This window comes from Rhea pennata, chromosome Z (genome assembly GCF_028389875.1).
Source record: "Rhea pennata isolate bPtePen1 chromosome Z, bPtePen1.pri, whole genome shotgun sequence".
Taxonomy (NCBI): domain Eukaryota; kingdom Metazoa; phylum Chordata; class Aves; order Rheiformes; family Rheidae; genus Rhea; species Rhea pennata.
Genome location: NC_084702.1, coordinates 8,865,917 through 8,882,965, shown reverse-complemented (window position 1 = coordinate 8,882,965; position 17,049 = coordinate 8,865,917). Strand labels below are relative to the sequence as shown.

The window sequence follows — 17,049 nt, the reverse complement described above, 5'->3', positions numbered from 1 at the left end:
CACAGTGCACACTCAGCCTTGATCCTAGCCTCACTTCCCCTGGGCTACCAGATTCGGTGATGCCTAATTTAATAAAAAGTGTGTTCAAACATTTCATATTTTTTTTCTCCTGTTGAGGCCTCACTTTTAAGGAGAAATTAAAAAACACTCCCTAAATATTGAGCATTCTAAATCACACCATATAAAGCTACTGTGCTTCTACACTGATGCCTGTTCTGTGAAAACTTACTGAGGAGAAGCAATCTGTTTTAATACCACTGTTAAGTATAACAGAAATGCAGTGCTTTTTTTTTTTTTTTTTTTTTTTTTCCCCACAATAACCTTTGAAAACATGTAATCTATTGCTGCTTTCTCCAGTTTGCTAATGGACACTGTACAACAACAAAAGGCAAATTCAAGTCTATTTGCAGTCATGAATTTTCACATCTTTTTCTTTCTTCTCTTAGAAAGGCTGTTTAAAGCTGAACTGTCCTGTACAAGTAGTTTCTACCAGGCCAACTGAAATATCTAGATACTTATCTTGTGCCCTTTAACAGCCACAACTAAACGAATTAGCCTTAGTTGGTAAGGACAAAAGTCCTGACATTCAGCCGCTTATGTCACTTAAAACTACCACCGGGGAAAGTGAAAGTTGCTTAGTTTCTTAGATAACCCACAGTTATTCAGAGTCTGGTCCTCATAATAAGGAAGCACAGTAGTCCATCATAACTTCAGCTTCAAATTTTAAAAAGTGAAACATGAGCATACATAACATGAGATCACTTCCATAACTAAGTTAACTATTTACTAAGCCAAGGCATGCTTTTTCTTTTTTTAATCAGAACAGCATTTTCACCAACAGAATACTGATTTTGCAAGAACTTTACACTAAAAGAAACAAGCAAAAAGGTCATATTCCTTGTTTTACACTTTCTGTTTTGAGAATCACTCATGTAACTACATAAAGTATTATGTTTTTCTAGTTTCTAATAAGGATATAGTCAGGGAGGTGTTTTGCCCTTAAGTTGCAGATTCTTCAAAAAAGTAAAAATGTGGCTAATACCAAATTCTGAAATCTCCACAGCTATGAGAACTTAACTGTATAAGAAGGAGCCAGCTGACCCCAATCCTGATGCATAAGAATATATTCATTTTTACTAGACTACACTTGAGAAAAATTAAAAATGCACCTGGTATCTTCAGTAAGATTTAGATGCAGCTCTCTTAAAGGCAAAGACTTGGAAAAAGACATGCTGTCTGCCCATTACATTGATTGCTTATTTCTGGATTGTGACCACCATGATTTCTTTCTTCAACTATTATACTGAGAGAAATGTCTGATTTATGAGGTGCACTCTTTTCAGAAAGAATTTACTGCTGTAGTATTGACTTGTAGAAAGAAAGTTTGGGGAAAGTCTACTTCTGTGATCTGTTTGACAGGCTAATGAACAGACTGACATTTATGCCAAAATAATCTATCAAAATAAAATAGAGATGAGAGAGCTGATAAGACCTTGATGTGATGGACCCAGACTCAGGACCCCAAACTGACACCTATCCTTAAAAGAATATTCATTTCCTATTTATTTCATAGAGAAAAACAAATTAAGATTATATGAATAAAGACTAGCATGAGTCAACATTCACAAGTTAGTAAAATTTTGCTTACTTGAATCTGCTGAAATTTGGACATCCTTTGCTAATCCCTGTGTTGATCCATCAACATCATCATCTTCATCTATGGAAAAGAAACATTTTAAGAATTCTTTATTAACTTGAATGAGGCAGGAAAAAAAAAAGTTGTCATTTAAGAACGGTTTCATAGAAGACTAACACCAGAATAACTTCTAGTTATTTTAAGATAAAAATTCATACTTTAAAAACAGCATAAAACAAAACCCTGCATAGTCACATAACCACAGTGGTGATATACCTAAAAATCCTTCCACATTATTAGCTTCACTGTTACAACAAGGGTATTTCATCACTTCATCAAGCCTTGAGGATTGCCTATGATTAAGGCACATTTCATTTCCTTGAATGAGTTTGCAGGAACTGGAGTATGAGGCTTCCAGTCAGAAGTATGAATTATATAAATAATTTCAGTAACTGAACAAATGAATATGCAAAGAAAAAGAAATTACTTCACCCTTGTAGAAGACTTTCAAAGCAGTTCATCACTATCACTAAGAACTAACATGGCAGATGATAGTGCAGCCTGTACTATTACACACAAAACATCTAAAAATGGTTAAAAGAAAAGCTACCAACAGTAAGGTTACTTCTGTAGAAAGTCACATCCTGACTGCATTCTCCTTCTTGACACACTCAGTCCCATGTAGGAAGATTCGTGCAAATCCACAAAAGCAATACATTTTTCTTCTTCAACAGAAGCACAGGATGGAATATAAGCCAATTAATCCAAACCATACACATAATAAAGTGATATTCATAGAGTCTAACCTGTCCATTGAAACTCCCATTCTGTCTTGGGATGCACACAAAGCTCCCCCAAAATATAAGCCAGGCAACAACTTCACAAGAAAGATGCCTTGCAGATGTGGGAGCATAGGCAAGAAACTGAGGCAAAAAATTTAAGAAGTCTGAAAAGAAAGATCTAAGAGGGAAATAGGTATTAATGGAACCCGAATCCCAGTGGACAAAAACCCTCCAAGAACCAGAATTACAGCTTGTCAGAGAGGCTATTTAGGAGGATGAATATTGGAGAGGAGGTAACTTGTTGAGTATTTGGGTAATACTTTAACAGACTGCAGGAAAGACCAGTAATGGTGTTCAGAAATCAGGTTTTTAAGATGAAGAAGAGTTGAAATATTTTCCCTATTACAGAGTGACAAAAGATTAAGTTTCTAATTGGAGAGAAATTTAGACAGTATGGTGTGGAAACACCCTGAAATGCAAGGAAAATGAATGCCTTCTTGAAGCTTGCTTCAGGCAAAAATTATATAAAATATAATTAAATAAATGAACAGAAAAATAAGGAATGGAAGAATCATAAAACAGTACTGTAAGGGAGACCAGTATGTCTTTCAGTTCAATTTCCAGCAGGAATGAAGGAAAAAATGCAAAATATTAAAGAGTTTTTTAGAAGACATGGATAGACTGACAAATCACTCAAATTAAGAAGAAAAAGGCTTTCTAAAGCATTAACTTTAAATGAGGTCCAAGAAAGTCTGTTACTAATCCTTTGGAGAAAGGCCACTGAAGAAAGCATAGGAAACAACATGTCAAGAGAGCACAGTCACAGTAGCAGTTTCATTTGCCCAACAGATGTCTCAAATCAGTTTGTACCATTTGGAAGTATGATTTTCAACACAGAGATGAGGCAGCAGATCCCCCTGTTCCTAGTTGTTCCCAGTCCTCCCCTTTTCTCAAGTTTAGACAAATAAGTGGACATTTTTCTTTTATTATTCTTTCTCTCAGTTTGGGGAGCAGGGAAATCTACATGAACAGCAATGAAATTTAATGTTTTCTCTTGAAAGAAGGGGCACCACACCATGCCAGGAGCCCTGCAGAGCAGAGGCAGAGAAAGAGATGCTTGAAACGGACAGTATCAAGTGGAAGTTTACGCTAGTTTATACAGTCACTCTCAACTCGTCCCAGTGCACAGTACCAGCAGGATATCATGAGCTCTCCTGAATTTTAACAAACCCTCCTCAAGTAAGAGTTTGTGTAGAAAACAAGAGTTTTTGTGTGTGCTTCTCCCTCCTCTCAATGAAGAGGCTGTGCCTTTCGTTCATCAGAAGACACTTCCTTTCAGACTCCCACACAGGAGAGCGGATAGGATCGCCAAAGCAGACCCCATCTGCTCTTCCCTGCACTGAAAGAGTAGCGAAAAGGAGCCAGCAGAGGCAAATACAAGCGAACCAAGACCATAGTTCTCCCACTGCTCGATTCAGCACCAGCCTGGGGATAACCAGGTCTCTGAGGTCCTATCAGTGACACATCAGGCTACTCACGCAGCATTATCACAGAGGAGGACAAGTTCTCTTTGCAAGTTTCCCATCTCAGATTGGATACAGTGACAGACGAGCATCACTTACAAAAGCCTGGAAATAAACCTTACAGCTTACAAAAACTTAGTTACAAAATCCCCTTACAGTTCCTTGGAAATAACCTGTAAGTTGGTGAGTGTGCTAGTATGATGCTTCCCCCAAAAGGCCAAGAAAAGTGCTAATTCTCCTCGAACAAAATTGAAATGCTCCTCACACACAGGAGATACCTGTAACACATATGTGGTCTTTAACAAGATCCACTACCCAGAGCCAATTGCCTCACCCTTGAAAAGAGGCAGCAACTCCCAGAAGAGTTGTCTTGAGTTTCCTCTTGGCCAAGCAAAGAGCTTCCAGCAAGTTTTGAAGAACATGAGGGAGCTGCTGCATGTGTAGCACATCCTGATGATTTTCAGCATATGCCAGAAGCCAGGTAGTTTTTGACAGGAAATGTGGGTTTGTTCTGTGAACACTAATAACAACAGGGAACTCCTGGCCAGAGCGCTGAGCTCCCTTGACACAAGATGAGGCCTATTTTCCTAGTCTGCCCTAAAGCACCAATACAGACAGGCTGAAATTGCTGAGCAGCAACGGTATTCTTTGCCTTTGGCAGGGACCTTCCTCCAGGAGGTCCCACATGCTGGACACTGTTCACACCATGGAGAAAGTGCTCTCACCACGGTGCACCAGCACAGATAGCAGAACAACTAAAGCCTCCAGGAAGAAGTCCTACGTGAGCCTCAGACAGACGTGGAAAGCGTAGCAAGGTGCCAAGTACAGCGACACTGAAGCTGTACCTTGGTAAGAGTGTACTTTGTACTCAAATAAAGTGTCATAAACCACCATGAATTAAGGAAGAAAGAATAAAACACCGTATGAGCACCAGGCTGCCAGGCAGGTACTGCACCGCAAATGTCATTTGCTGAGCCACAACCACGGTCCATTAACTCAAAAACAAAACAAAACAAAACAAACCCAACACACCCACCAAGATGGCAAGTGCCACAGGCAGCTTCCAGTTCAGAAAGATGTCAGGTAATAGTGCATTAAGGTTCTGGAAACAGTCTAAATTAAGTTACTGAATATTCCCCTTCATATCTGTTCCTGATCAGCAGTTAATGACTGATTCGCACTTCACTCTTTAATTTCCATGTGCAAGATACACATTCTAACTACAGGAAGGGAAAAAACACTGTTACTTCAACTAACCTGAATGTGTGTAACACAGACTAGTACAGCTGCATGCAGCCTAAGTCTGCGGTGGAAAACAGTCTCTTCCATCACTGCAAATAATGAAGCAAGAGACTAGAAGATGCACCAGTAAGCCTAGGACTCTGTCATCCAAGCAGTTCTGTATTAAAGTTTTATTTAGAGATGATTCAAAATGAAAAAAGAACAATCCTAAGACTAACAAATGAGAAAAGAAAAGTACACCATTTAAAAGAAAATCTTCCAGAAGAAAGTCTTCCAGAAAAATCAAGTTCATTCAGGTTGTATACACCCGGTATTACTCATTTTGGAAGTGTTAAAAAAAAACCCTTGACTTGGGTGTCTGCTCTATTTCTTTGCCCCCACCACCCTGAACAAAAAGAAATATTAGAAGGAAAACTCACCAGAAAACAGATCAACCAATAAGCAAGCAAAATAAGACCTCTTCCCCCTTTCACACTTTTACAGGTCCTTAGGTACAGCCGTGTTATGTGCACGTACGGACACACAGCTCCCGCTAGCAACCAACTGCCTTCACCCCACAAAGCTGTCCTACAAGTCTGACAGCAAAGCAGAAAGCTCAAGGGCAACCTGTGAGGCTGGGAGAAAAGAAGTTCCTAATATTTAATTTTCAAGACCTACCTTACCTAAACTTTCCTACTACATTCAAGCACAAAGAAAAATTTTACAAAAATAAGCTAATCAAAAAAATTAAAATAAAAGATTTCAATTGCTGAAAAAAGATCCTCTTGCACTAAAAGAACTGTTAAGCCAACACATCCTCTAGATGGCAGCACAACGTTACTTTGCTAAATAAAGGAATGTCTTTTAGCACAGAAGTCTTCAAAGGGCAAATGCTTAATCAAAGGAGGAAAGAGAAATATTTCTATATAGGATATCCCAAATAAAAAGCAGCATGTATCTAAGCAAGTGTTTACAGCAACAGTAACCCTAATCTGCCAACCACACAGTCAGTTTTGAGGTTTATACTTTTTCCCCCCCTTTTAAGCGTGGTTTCTGCATTACTATGAATAATTTCAGTAATTACTGTTGCGCATAGTGAGTTAGACATGAGACACAAAATGGCACTAAAAACATCTTTATCACTCTTCTTTCAATTTTTGCCAAAATACTCTGAACTGCAGCACTACAGGAGGTTTTGTTCAAACTCTTCCTTATAAAAGTCACATCTTATTCTTGCAAGCATAGTAAACCCATTCACTAGTTTTAACTCCAGGTTTCCTGGAAAACTTTACTGTGGGAAAATCAAATCATTTGTATGCTTGCTACTAAAAGAATAACTTTCAAACCTGCCCTCTAAACAGTAAAGTTGAGGAATTCTGCACATAGTCTGCATTTAGGATTTCTATCCTGTACTGGATAGAATTAGCAAAAGGTGATAGTATGTCACCAAAAGCCAATGCAAAATTAGGAATCACATGCTACAGTGAAATATAACACTAGGTTAAACACGCTCAGCAATTAGTTGCAATCAGCTACAAAAGCTTTTACCTGGTTCTGTTTGCAAGTTCTCCGATATTCGAAAGCAGTGCAATTTGCTAAAGTTGCGAGAACATAATCGCACGCAGCTTGGAGGAAGAATCATATTCCTTAATCTTCCAAAAGTACATTGTGGTCTGACAATTATGTAGCAAGCAGCATGTGCCTATAAATAGAAGCACACCAGGTAAGCACTTATCAAAACACAAAAGAAATGAAAATGTTTTTAATACAATATGCACTGGTACAGCAAAAAAAATCAGGCTGGAACACATACAGACCTTCTATAAATCACGTCAATTTCAGTGAAATCAGTAAACCACTTTTAACTTCAAATTTTAGTTTGTTCCGTTCAGTTTTTATATAACTAACGGTGGGAAGTCTTAACACATGAAGAAATCCCAAGTATTACAAGCCTGCTCTATCAAAACTGAAGATTTTTAGACAGTTGTTTGGAGAAGATTAAGATACTGAATCTCAAGCCCTGAATCTTACATTATATATGTATATTTATTGGAGAGCTGGGACAAGGGGGAGGATAAAGAGGTGGACAGGTTACAAAGAGCTTGAAAATAGCAGTATCTTCTCCCAGAGGTGCACCCTACTTGCAAATTTAGAGAGGTTTCAGGTGGTTTACTTCAAGACCAAAACATGGCTAGTTTCCATTTTGTATTTTTGCTATCTCTTCAGTCATTATTAAATATATATATATATATAATATTAAATAAATATATTTAATAATAAATATTAAATATAAAGGTGTGTACCGTTATACATGTGGCCACGTAGCATGTTACATGTTTTCAAAGCCAGCTTCCCCCACCCCAGAAATTACGAATCACATTAGAAAAACAAAACAAAAAAAAAATACTAAAACTATTTTTAAATAACTCAAATCATACCCAAAATCCTGAAGAGCCTTAGCTTTTTGTTTTAGATGACCATAACATAATGATCCTCCTTGTGTATTAAGAGGCAGATTAATGATTTTATTTATGAACTACACTTCTCACTTGCCATCTCATCTGCTGCTCCTTTGCCCTGCAATTACACTTCACCACCAGGCAGTATTGAGTGGATGGACCTTCTTCTATCTAAATAACAGACTGCGTACTAGTACATGCAGATTTGTGGCTTTCTTGAGGATTATTGAAGTATACCATCACATTGCACAGAAATCAAGAGTCATGCAAAACGAAAAACGTAGAAGCCAACAGCTCATTACTAAGAAAGCTCACAGTTCAGGAGCATTCTACACTGAAAAAGGAATAGGCTTACTAAAACGACATGTCTCTGACCTTAAATGATGAATGAGACTTAAAAATAAATCTGATTTTAAACTGCAAAAGCAGTAATACCTTTGTAAGGAGAAACTTACAAGTCCAATGGAATTTACATTTAATGGTAATTTTAAGAAATGTACCTTTCTGATGACTAAAAAGCAAAAAAGAAAACAAAAAAAAATCAGATTTTCCATCTAACACATAAATATCACCAGCTCCAGAATTACTCACTGCCTGGAAAGCCCAAGTCTAATATTTAATACATTTCTCTTATAAATACACCCAAGAATACCAACATACCAGAATGCCACACCATTCACATCTCATGCCAGACAGCACCTCAGAGGAGCCACAGGTTTTCTTGCAGACTTCACAACGAGCATTTGAAGAGAGATTTCCCTCCCTCCAATGGTGGTGGTATGTATCCTAGGAAAACACATCACAACTGAACATTACACCAAGCATGGGAAGCAGAAGCATCTCTGTTCTAACTTTCAAATGAGTAATTCAAACAGCTCTGAGAAAGCAGCAAACCAGGACATCAAGTATTTTCTTAGTAAAGATATGATCATGAACACTCTTGCATTTCACAGAAAGCTTGCACATCAAGCTATGCCCACAGGGTTTTGTCTTCACAGAGCATCAAAAAATACAATTCTTAAAAAAAAAAAAAAAAAAACAAGATCAGAACTATCTTTGTAGCTTACAGTGAAAAAAATCAAAGCCTTGCCTCAAACAGACTGGAGAAGGCCTGAAGAACATGATAGCATTTGAAAAGTCCAATATTGTGATACAATGCATCCAACAGCTCAACATAAAGTGAAAACAATTCCACTGCTAGTTTCCGCAATGCAAGTATTTCTGTAGGATGCCGCATTTTTTTCTTTTCCCTAATTACAATGTGGCATATACAGCACAGGCATTTCAGTAACCCTTCTACCTACATCATAAATAGATGAATTTATTGCAATTTAAGTTCTCCTCACTGCTTGCGATGCATTCTAAAGTCATACGTTCCCTTCATCTACGTGTAAGAAATAAAAGCACTTTAGTAATCATCAGTGTAAGAAAGAAAACACCAAGGCTCCTCCCTCTCCTCTACGTCCCTTGTTTTTACACTGAAAACATACAACCACGCTGCTGCATGGGCCTTGATACTTACATGGTCCTGGTGCCCATCCTGGTGACACTGCCGGCAGTCACTACAAGCAAACAGGATACAATCGGTATGCACATGTAGCTCACAAACTAAAAACATGAAAATAAGAAAACTTCTTTAAGTTTGAATCCCTGGGTTTTTGCACCTTGTTCCTCTGTCCCTCCATCCTTCCTCTACTATTTTTTGGCACCTTGTTTTCTTTCCTTCATGCTCTTTTCTGTTCTGCAAAGATAAACAATAGAAGCAGCTTATCATTATTGCCTGTGTGTTGTTCAATTTCCTATGTGTTAAATTAATGCAGCTAGCAAACATGAGGAAAGGCAAAAATTAATTTTGCTCATAAGCACTTGCCATATTTCCTCCAGTGCGGAAAGTTAATTTTGTAATAACCATCTGGCTTAGTACAGCTTTGTCTCAGAGTTTCACACGAACAGCTGCCTTCTCCAATATAATAATTTCTTGTATTTCAAGCTCACTTTAATTAAATCATATCTAACAATGCTGAAGGTTAGCAGATGCTCATTAACAGAAAGCCTTTCATCCACATCCAAATATCATGAAGTCCTAAGCGTAAAATAATGGTCTTCCTGAAACTGCTCTCCATTAACAAATGCTGCTCCTGAGCATGCTGGCTTTGCAGGAGCATGCTCAAGACAAAATGTGCTATTCTGATAGAACCCCCCACCCCCCAAATGCCTCTCCTTGCCCCAAAATAATCCGATCTTTAGCCTCAGAACCACCGGGAAACAAATAGAGATTGAGTAGACTCAGCAGAAACACAGGGAATATTAATCCCTTGAGGTGTTGCCCAATTACACCAGAAGCACAAATACAGAACTCACGGCTTTCTTGCAGCATTGATAAAGTATTTCCCAACCTGTCTCATTTGCTTCTGCCGTTTGCAAGGCGATACAATACAGGCACAGAAGTCAAAACATGCAAAATGACAGGGCAACTTGATTCATAGTGAGATTCCCAACAGCCAGAAATTTATTTACTCAGGAAATAAATCCTCTTTATGATCAGATAACATTCAGTGGATTTAATTTTAAACACAGTTAGAATGAACTGATGCATTCAGCTCACAGGAGCTTTGTTCAAGCTGTCTTTGCATAGTGTAAGTCATCAATTCAATGTCAGAAGACGGAAAATGATCACTTTTTCACAGCTTCTCCTAAACAAGTTTATTGCATTCTAAAATATCTACTGGATCTTTTAGCTAGAAGAAGGTTCAGTGACGCCTATCAAGTTTTATGCAAGTTTTCCTTTTTTTTTTTTTTTTTTTTCCCCTGGGGGATAAAGTACTTTCATTTTTTAAAACCTGACTTGAAGTATCAGATGTAAAAGAAGAGAAAATCCAGAAAAAAAAGCAAAAATGCTATATTCCAAGCAATCAGTCATAAAAAAAACCTCAACATGTAAAAAAGCTCTATGCCCAACTTTGTAACTGCAGGAACTAGACAAGTTCTCAAAGGACCTCATAAATGGATATGTATGAAAAAGATACGGCTACAGCTGCTTTTTGAAGAGCTGTATATACAAATGCTCCAGGAAGGCATCTGATTTTGCTTTGAGTAAATAAAGCAAGTCAAGATTCAAATTCTTCAAGGTTCTTCTGGTTCTGCTCAAACAAGTTATTGTTCCAATTGTATCAGAAAAATCTGAAGACTGAGACCTGAGGATTGAATGGTGATCACTGCAAACATTAGCCAGGCTATCTGAAACTGTCTTGTAAACTGTGTTAAATTACCCAGAGCATAACACCTCATTTTGAAGTCAGTCTCCAAGTTCTAGAAAAGATAGCGTTAACACTGTCTTACTCGAACACTGCGGAAAACCATGATCTACCACCGCATAAAAGCAAAGCCTATTTTAACAGATCTTACTAACCTAACCACATTTTTTAACATAATTCCCCACAACGTGTGTCTTGTTGCTTTAGAGAACTCAAAAGCTTCTCTTCGAGGTGTGACACTGCCCCTCCTTTGCTCGTGCTTCTTCACTCCGAACCACATCCGTAGATTTAACACACACATTTTAAAAATCTGTAAAAATCTTCTCGAGGGCAAGAGAGGTATTTGCCTTGTACCCTCAGTAAGAGCCTCTGTAAACCAAATTATGGCTTCAAGGAATTAACAAAATACTTTTGAATTAACAAAAGTATTTTTATCATTAATTCTGCTAATGCAAGCACAACACAGAGGGATGTTTTCCCCCTGCCTAAAGACATATCTGTTGCTTCCGACACAAGCTCCCCAATTCAGGGTTAGCAAGAATGAAAATGAGTGCGTATGAAGGGCAGCAGTGCCATGGAAAGAGTTAAAAAAAAAAAAAAAAAAAAGAGAGAGAGAGAGAGACAGACTGACCCCACTGATAAAAAAGATACAGATGGTGTGTAAAGACCAATTCAAATTAGGGGGCCTACAAAAATACCAACAATAAAAAAAAAAAAGATTCATCTTCAGTAGCACTTCCCTGAGCTACATAATTTGCAATAGAATGGGGGGGGGTTCAAATTAAGAAAGTGCTGTGAATTTCTTCTTAAATGCCAACAGTCAAGTAGGTTTATTTGAGATATATCAACTTGGCCGAGTAATCTTTTAAATGTTAATTGCTCTTCCAAGAAAAAAGAAAAAAGAAAACCGGGGGAAAAAAAAAAAAGAAACCGGGGGGGGGGGGAAAGAAACCGGGGGGGAAAAAAAAAAAAAAAAAGAAACCGGTGGGGGGGAAAAAAAAAAAAAAAAAAGAAACCGGTGGGGGGGGAAAAAAAAAAAAAAAAAGAAACCGGTGGGGGGGGGAAAAAAAAAAAAAAAAAAGAAACCGGTGGGGGGGAAAAAAAAAAAAAAAAAAAAAGAAACCGGTGGGGGGGGGAAAAAAAAAAAAAAAGAAACCGGTGGGGGGGGAAAAAAAAAAAAAAAGGAAAGAAACCGGTGGGGGGGGGAAAAAAAAAAAAAAGGAAAGAAACCGGTGGGGGGGAAAAAAAAAAAAAAAGGAAAGAAACCGGTGGGGGGAAAAAAAAAAAAAAAAGGAAAGAAACCGGTGGGGGGAAAAAAAAAAAAAAAAGGAAAGAAACCGGTGGGGGGAAAAAAAAAAAAAGGAAAGAAACCGGTGGGGGGGAAAAAAAAAAAAAAAAAAGAAACCGGGGGAAAAAAAAAAAAAAAAAAAAAGAAACCGGGGGGAAAAAAAAAAAAAAAAAAAGAAACCGGGGAAAAAAAAAAAAAAAAAGAAACAGGGGGAAAAAAAAAAAAAAAAAAAAAAAGAAACAGGGGGGAAAAAAAAAAAAAGAAATAGGGAAAAAAAAAAAAAAAGAAACAGGGGGGAAAAAAAAAAGAAACAGGGGGGAAAAAAAAAAGAAACGGGGGGAAAAAAAAAAGAAACGGGGGGAAAAAAAGAAACGGGGGGAAAAAAAGAAACGGGGAAAGAAAAAAAAGAAACAAGGAAAGAAAAAAGAAACAAGGAAAGAAAAAAGAAACAGGGAAAGAAAAAGAAACAGGGAAAAAAAAAAGAAACAGGGAAAGAAAAAAGAGAAACAGGGAAAGAAAAAAGAGAAACAGGGAAAGAAAAAAGAAACAGGGAAAAAAAAAGAAACAGGGAAAAAAAAAGAAACAGGGAAAAAAAAAGAAACAGGGAAAAAAAAAGAAACAGGGAAAGAAAAAAAGAAACAGGGAAAGAAAAAAAGAAACAGGGAAAGAAAAAAAAGAAACAGGGAAAGAAAAAAAAGAAACAGGGAAAGAAAAAAAAGAAACAGGGAAAGAAAAAAAAGAAACAGGGAAAGAAAAAAAAGAAACGGGGAAAAAAAAAGAAACAGGGGGGAAAAAAAAAGAAACAGGGGAAAAAAAAAGAAACGGGAAAAAAAAGAAACAGGGGAAAAAAAAGAAACAGGGGAAAAGAAAGAAACAGGGGAAAAAAAAGAAACAGGGGAAAAAAAAGAAACAGGGGAAAAAAAAGAAACAGGGGAAAAAAAAGAAACAGGGGAAAAAGAAAAAAGAAAAAAAGGAAAAAGAAAAAAGGAAAAAAGAAAAAAGAAAAAAAGGAAAAAAAGAAAAAGAAAAGAAAAAGAAAAGAAAAAGAAAAGAAAAAGAAAAGAAAAAGAAAAGAAAAAGAAAAGAAAAAGAAAAGAAAAAGAAAAGAAAAAAAGGAAAAAAGAAAAAAGAAAAAAGAAAAAAGAAAAAAAGAAAAAAGAAAAAAAGAAAAAAGAAAAAAGAAAAAAGAAAAAAAAAGAAAAAAGAAAAAAGAAAAAAAAAGAAAAAAGAAGAAAGAAAAAAAAGAAAAAAAAAAGAAGAAAAAAAGAAAAAAGAAGACATCCTTTAAGTAGAAAAGTTAACAAACAAGCAATTTGCTACTCCTGATTGAGGCTTAAAAAGAAACCTTTACAACAGATCCAACACTAATAAATGTTTGGTTTCCTCCCTTTTCTCCTTTCTCTTTCCAGCCTTTCTTCTTGGAAAGAAAAGTAAGAGGAATACTAGCCATTATGAATCAATCTAGCTTTAACTTTGTTGAAATTGTTACCAGGGCATTCTACAGCAAAAATAGCTATCTGAAGCACATGAGTAATTTTCAGCAGAATTTGGAGTTCAAATACTGTAATAGTTTTTGCCTAAGTAGTGAAGGTACTTATTATGCTATAGTTTAAATTTTCATACATGCTCATTTTCCAGAATAAAGATTTAAGAGTTTTTAAGAGTTCAATATTTTTAAAGAGTAAAGGAAGGAACGTGTATTTTTTAGGATCTTAAGTGCCCTTTTTAAAACCACATTTGGGAAAAATGTCAGAGAAGCAAACTGTGGACTTACTATCACTCAGAAAACAGGATGGCAAACAAAGTCATACCACACAAAACAAAAATCCTGTTTAATCCACACTAGGAACATGACTTCCAAACCTTTATTGAATCAGAGAAAAATGTCTGAACATTTGTAATATCTAAACATAACAAGTAACTTCATGTTTCTTGTTTAAAAAACACTTAAAAGAACACCTCAAAAAAACTGCCTTTGAAATGGGTTCAAAGTTAATACAATAGAATTAAAATTCTAACAATGTAAAATCAAAATTTAGATTAAATCAGTAAACTATTCTGCAACTAGCTATGAGACAATACCTAATGAATTTTTTTTTCCTTTAAAATTTCTTATGCTTGTTTAATGCCAGATTAAAGTCCTGAAGTTTGTAAACACGGGTCATCTGAAAAGACTCTGTGGTATCTCTAGCTTCATGACCATCACACCAATTCACCTGATGCACACGGTAATTATATTTAAGTGACAGACTCTGATGAACTGGAAGACTATATTTTACATTCCTTGTGCAACTTACAAGATGAAAGCAGGAACAAAAACCGTGTACTTCTATGGCTCCAAATTCTCTGATCAAACACAAGTATTTCCCCTACGTATACATGTAAAAGAACTATAACAAATAAGACGATATTTTTAGCACAACAGCAATTTTAACATCTCAAATGCCTACAGAAATGATTCTTCTCTCAGTATGTTCTTTTTTTTAAAAAAAAGTTCACAGGCAACAGTCTTCTAAAACACTGAATTCTCAACTTGACAGCCACCACAGTACATTAGAAACTCGGGGAGGTCAACTGAGACAGGAAGGAATCAAGAAGTTGCCCCAAACTGAAACCAGTGAAGTATTTGTGCCAACATGTATTTCCAATCAGTGGATCCTGCAATTCTCATGTAAGAGTAATTTATTTATTTTTTTTCCTTCAAGAGAGTCTATGTCAGAACACTCAGAGCAATATTATTTTGATAGATAATATTTTCAAATACCTTTCCATCTAAGGCACCTATCCTCTTGGCAAGAGAGGAGTTTTTGGGACTGCCAACACTGAGAAAAGCTATATTCTATTCTTTTGCAGGAAAGGGAGGTTTTAGAAACACGAATACCAGATGGTCCCCTGTAGCCAAAGCTTCCAGTGGAAAACTGAAATAAATTACTCCAATGAGAGAAGTCTTTATTTTGCAGTAATAGTGTCTCATCCTTTGTATCTCTCAGGCATGGGCTCACAGCACACCACCAAAACCACAGACTTGCTCAAAGTAAATTGGAGGAAATGTAAAAGACAGTATCCATGTTTGAAAATAGTTTCGTTAATTTAAGGTTCCATGCTCAGTTAGCACATGATAAACAAACTAAGAAGTCTCTCACATGCCATAAAGGCATAGTCAACTTTTCTATTAGCATACATTACATCTTTTGTGTGTGTTCATATATACAAGCAAAGTGTAGCTGACTGGATAATGGACAGCTGTGCAAGTAGATAGTGAGTTACCTTCACATCGAAAGGCAGGTGAATCTAGTGACTTTCTGCACACAGTGCAAAACTTTCTTTTATAATGTCCTGGAGGCCCAAAACAGTGTGCAACTGGAACCTGCCAATGAAAAAGACATGATAACGTCATTACCCACAATCTTCAAAAATGGCAGTTAATATTCAGAGACTGCCTTACCATGCAAGACTGTATTGTATAGATAATGTGGACTTAAGCATGTTTGAGAACAAGCATATATCCAAGTCATTCTGTAAAAAATAAAACACGTTTGGAAGTGTATTTTAAAAATATTTTTAAAATACTTTTAAAATATATATTTTAAAATATTTATTTAAAAAAGAAAACTAAGTATATATATTTTAAGGGCTAGTCAAATTCTTGATGATTCATTGTGCCATGAACCTGAAGGGTTCCTTTGGGTTCTGTTTCATGCAACTTATGTGGAACCACAGCTTCTGTCTCCAAGGGTTCTTAGTCAAAACAAGGTCCATAAAACAGCAAAAGCTGCATTTACATAACCACAGACAAAATGCCCTAAAGATAACAACCAAGATAATTCTCAGAACCTCAAGACTACTGAAATCCAATACTCTCCACATGCCTTTCACCTTTTCTCTAATACAGCCCAGCCAATTGGCTGACCAACAAAAGCAATGCCCAAACCCAACATTTCAGAGCCTGGCTGGTAATGATCCAGCTCCAAAGTACATCAGTATCAAGATTACAGGTGACTGCAAGAAGAAAGAAGATATATTGCAAGATCTCATTGCTAAAAGCCACACCAACAGTTTTAACTAATGTATGTCTAGAATAATATACTCGCAAGTTAAAATGGTGGGAGGTTCCCCTGGATTGTTGATTAAAACAGTACCATTGCTTCCACTCTTCAGCATTTAGGTTGAGGCAGAAACGAACAATAGAAAAGAAACTGAAAATGAAGAATAAGAAAAATGCTTCAGTTTTATACTTGTTCTAGAGACCATTCTTCCTACAAAGAGAAACATCCTTGTCAAACTGACATTCACACCAGAAAAGAGAAGCAGAACCGCATCTTTAAACTTCTAGAATGCAGATGACTCCCAGAAAATTGTATAGTGATTATGTTAATAACTTTTCAGATTTTTAAAACTAAAAATTATGTATCCCCTTGCATCTCGACCTCAGGACATCCTTCCTGACAAAAATACCAGATTTATCTTCTGGTTCTTGCAGAATAAAAATATTTCTAATGAAAGCTGGCAAATGGTTATTTAAACATAAATGAAATTAATAGTTTCCTTTAAAAAGTTGGAAATAATCACTTCAGAAATGTATCATCACAGACACTTTCTTTTCCTCCCAGATGCTCTAGCAAGATAAACCCCCAAAGTTTTTGAGCAGGATTTGACTGTTTTTCCTTGCATAAGATGTGAAATATTTGCAGCAAATCTGCCAAATACTGGGAACTCAGCATTTCATAACCTAGAAAGTCCTCTTCTAGATATAAAGGTCTAATTACTGCTCATGTTTCTGCCTCTGGATATCCAAGCACAATTCTGCTGAACAATTCTGTACTTGAATCATGTGCAGTGAAATAAACAAGGAAAGGTTTTAGTATGAGGGGGAGAGAACATCACTG

The 17,049-nt window shown here is 36.5% G+C and overlaps 1 protein-coding gene across 1 annotated transcript in view; it reads right to left on the bottom strand.

Annotated features, from left to right (window-relative positions):
- DGKQ (diacylglycerol kinase theta) overlaps positions 1 to 17,049 on the bottom strand; it is a 129,600-nt gene that overhangs the window by 53,192 nt on the left and 59,359 nt on the right. Inside the window, exons 4-8 of the mRNA XM_062599716.1 lie at positions 15,431 to 15,530; positions 9,144 to 9,229; positions 8,282 to 8,407; positions 6,711 to 6,864; positions 1,649 to 1,717 (exon numbers count right to left, since the gene is read on the bottom strand). Coding sequence (XP_062455700.1) covers positions 1,649 to 1,717; positions 6,711 to 6,864; positions 8,282 to 8,407; positions 9,144 to 9,229; positions 15,431 to 15,530 — 535 coding nt within the window. The remainder of the gene's footprint in view (positions 1 to 1,648; positions 1,718 to 6,710; positions 6,865 to 8,281; positions 8,408 to 9,143; positions 9,230 to 15,430; positions 15,531 to 17,049) is intronic.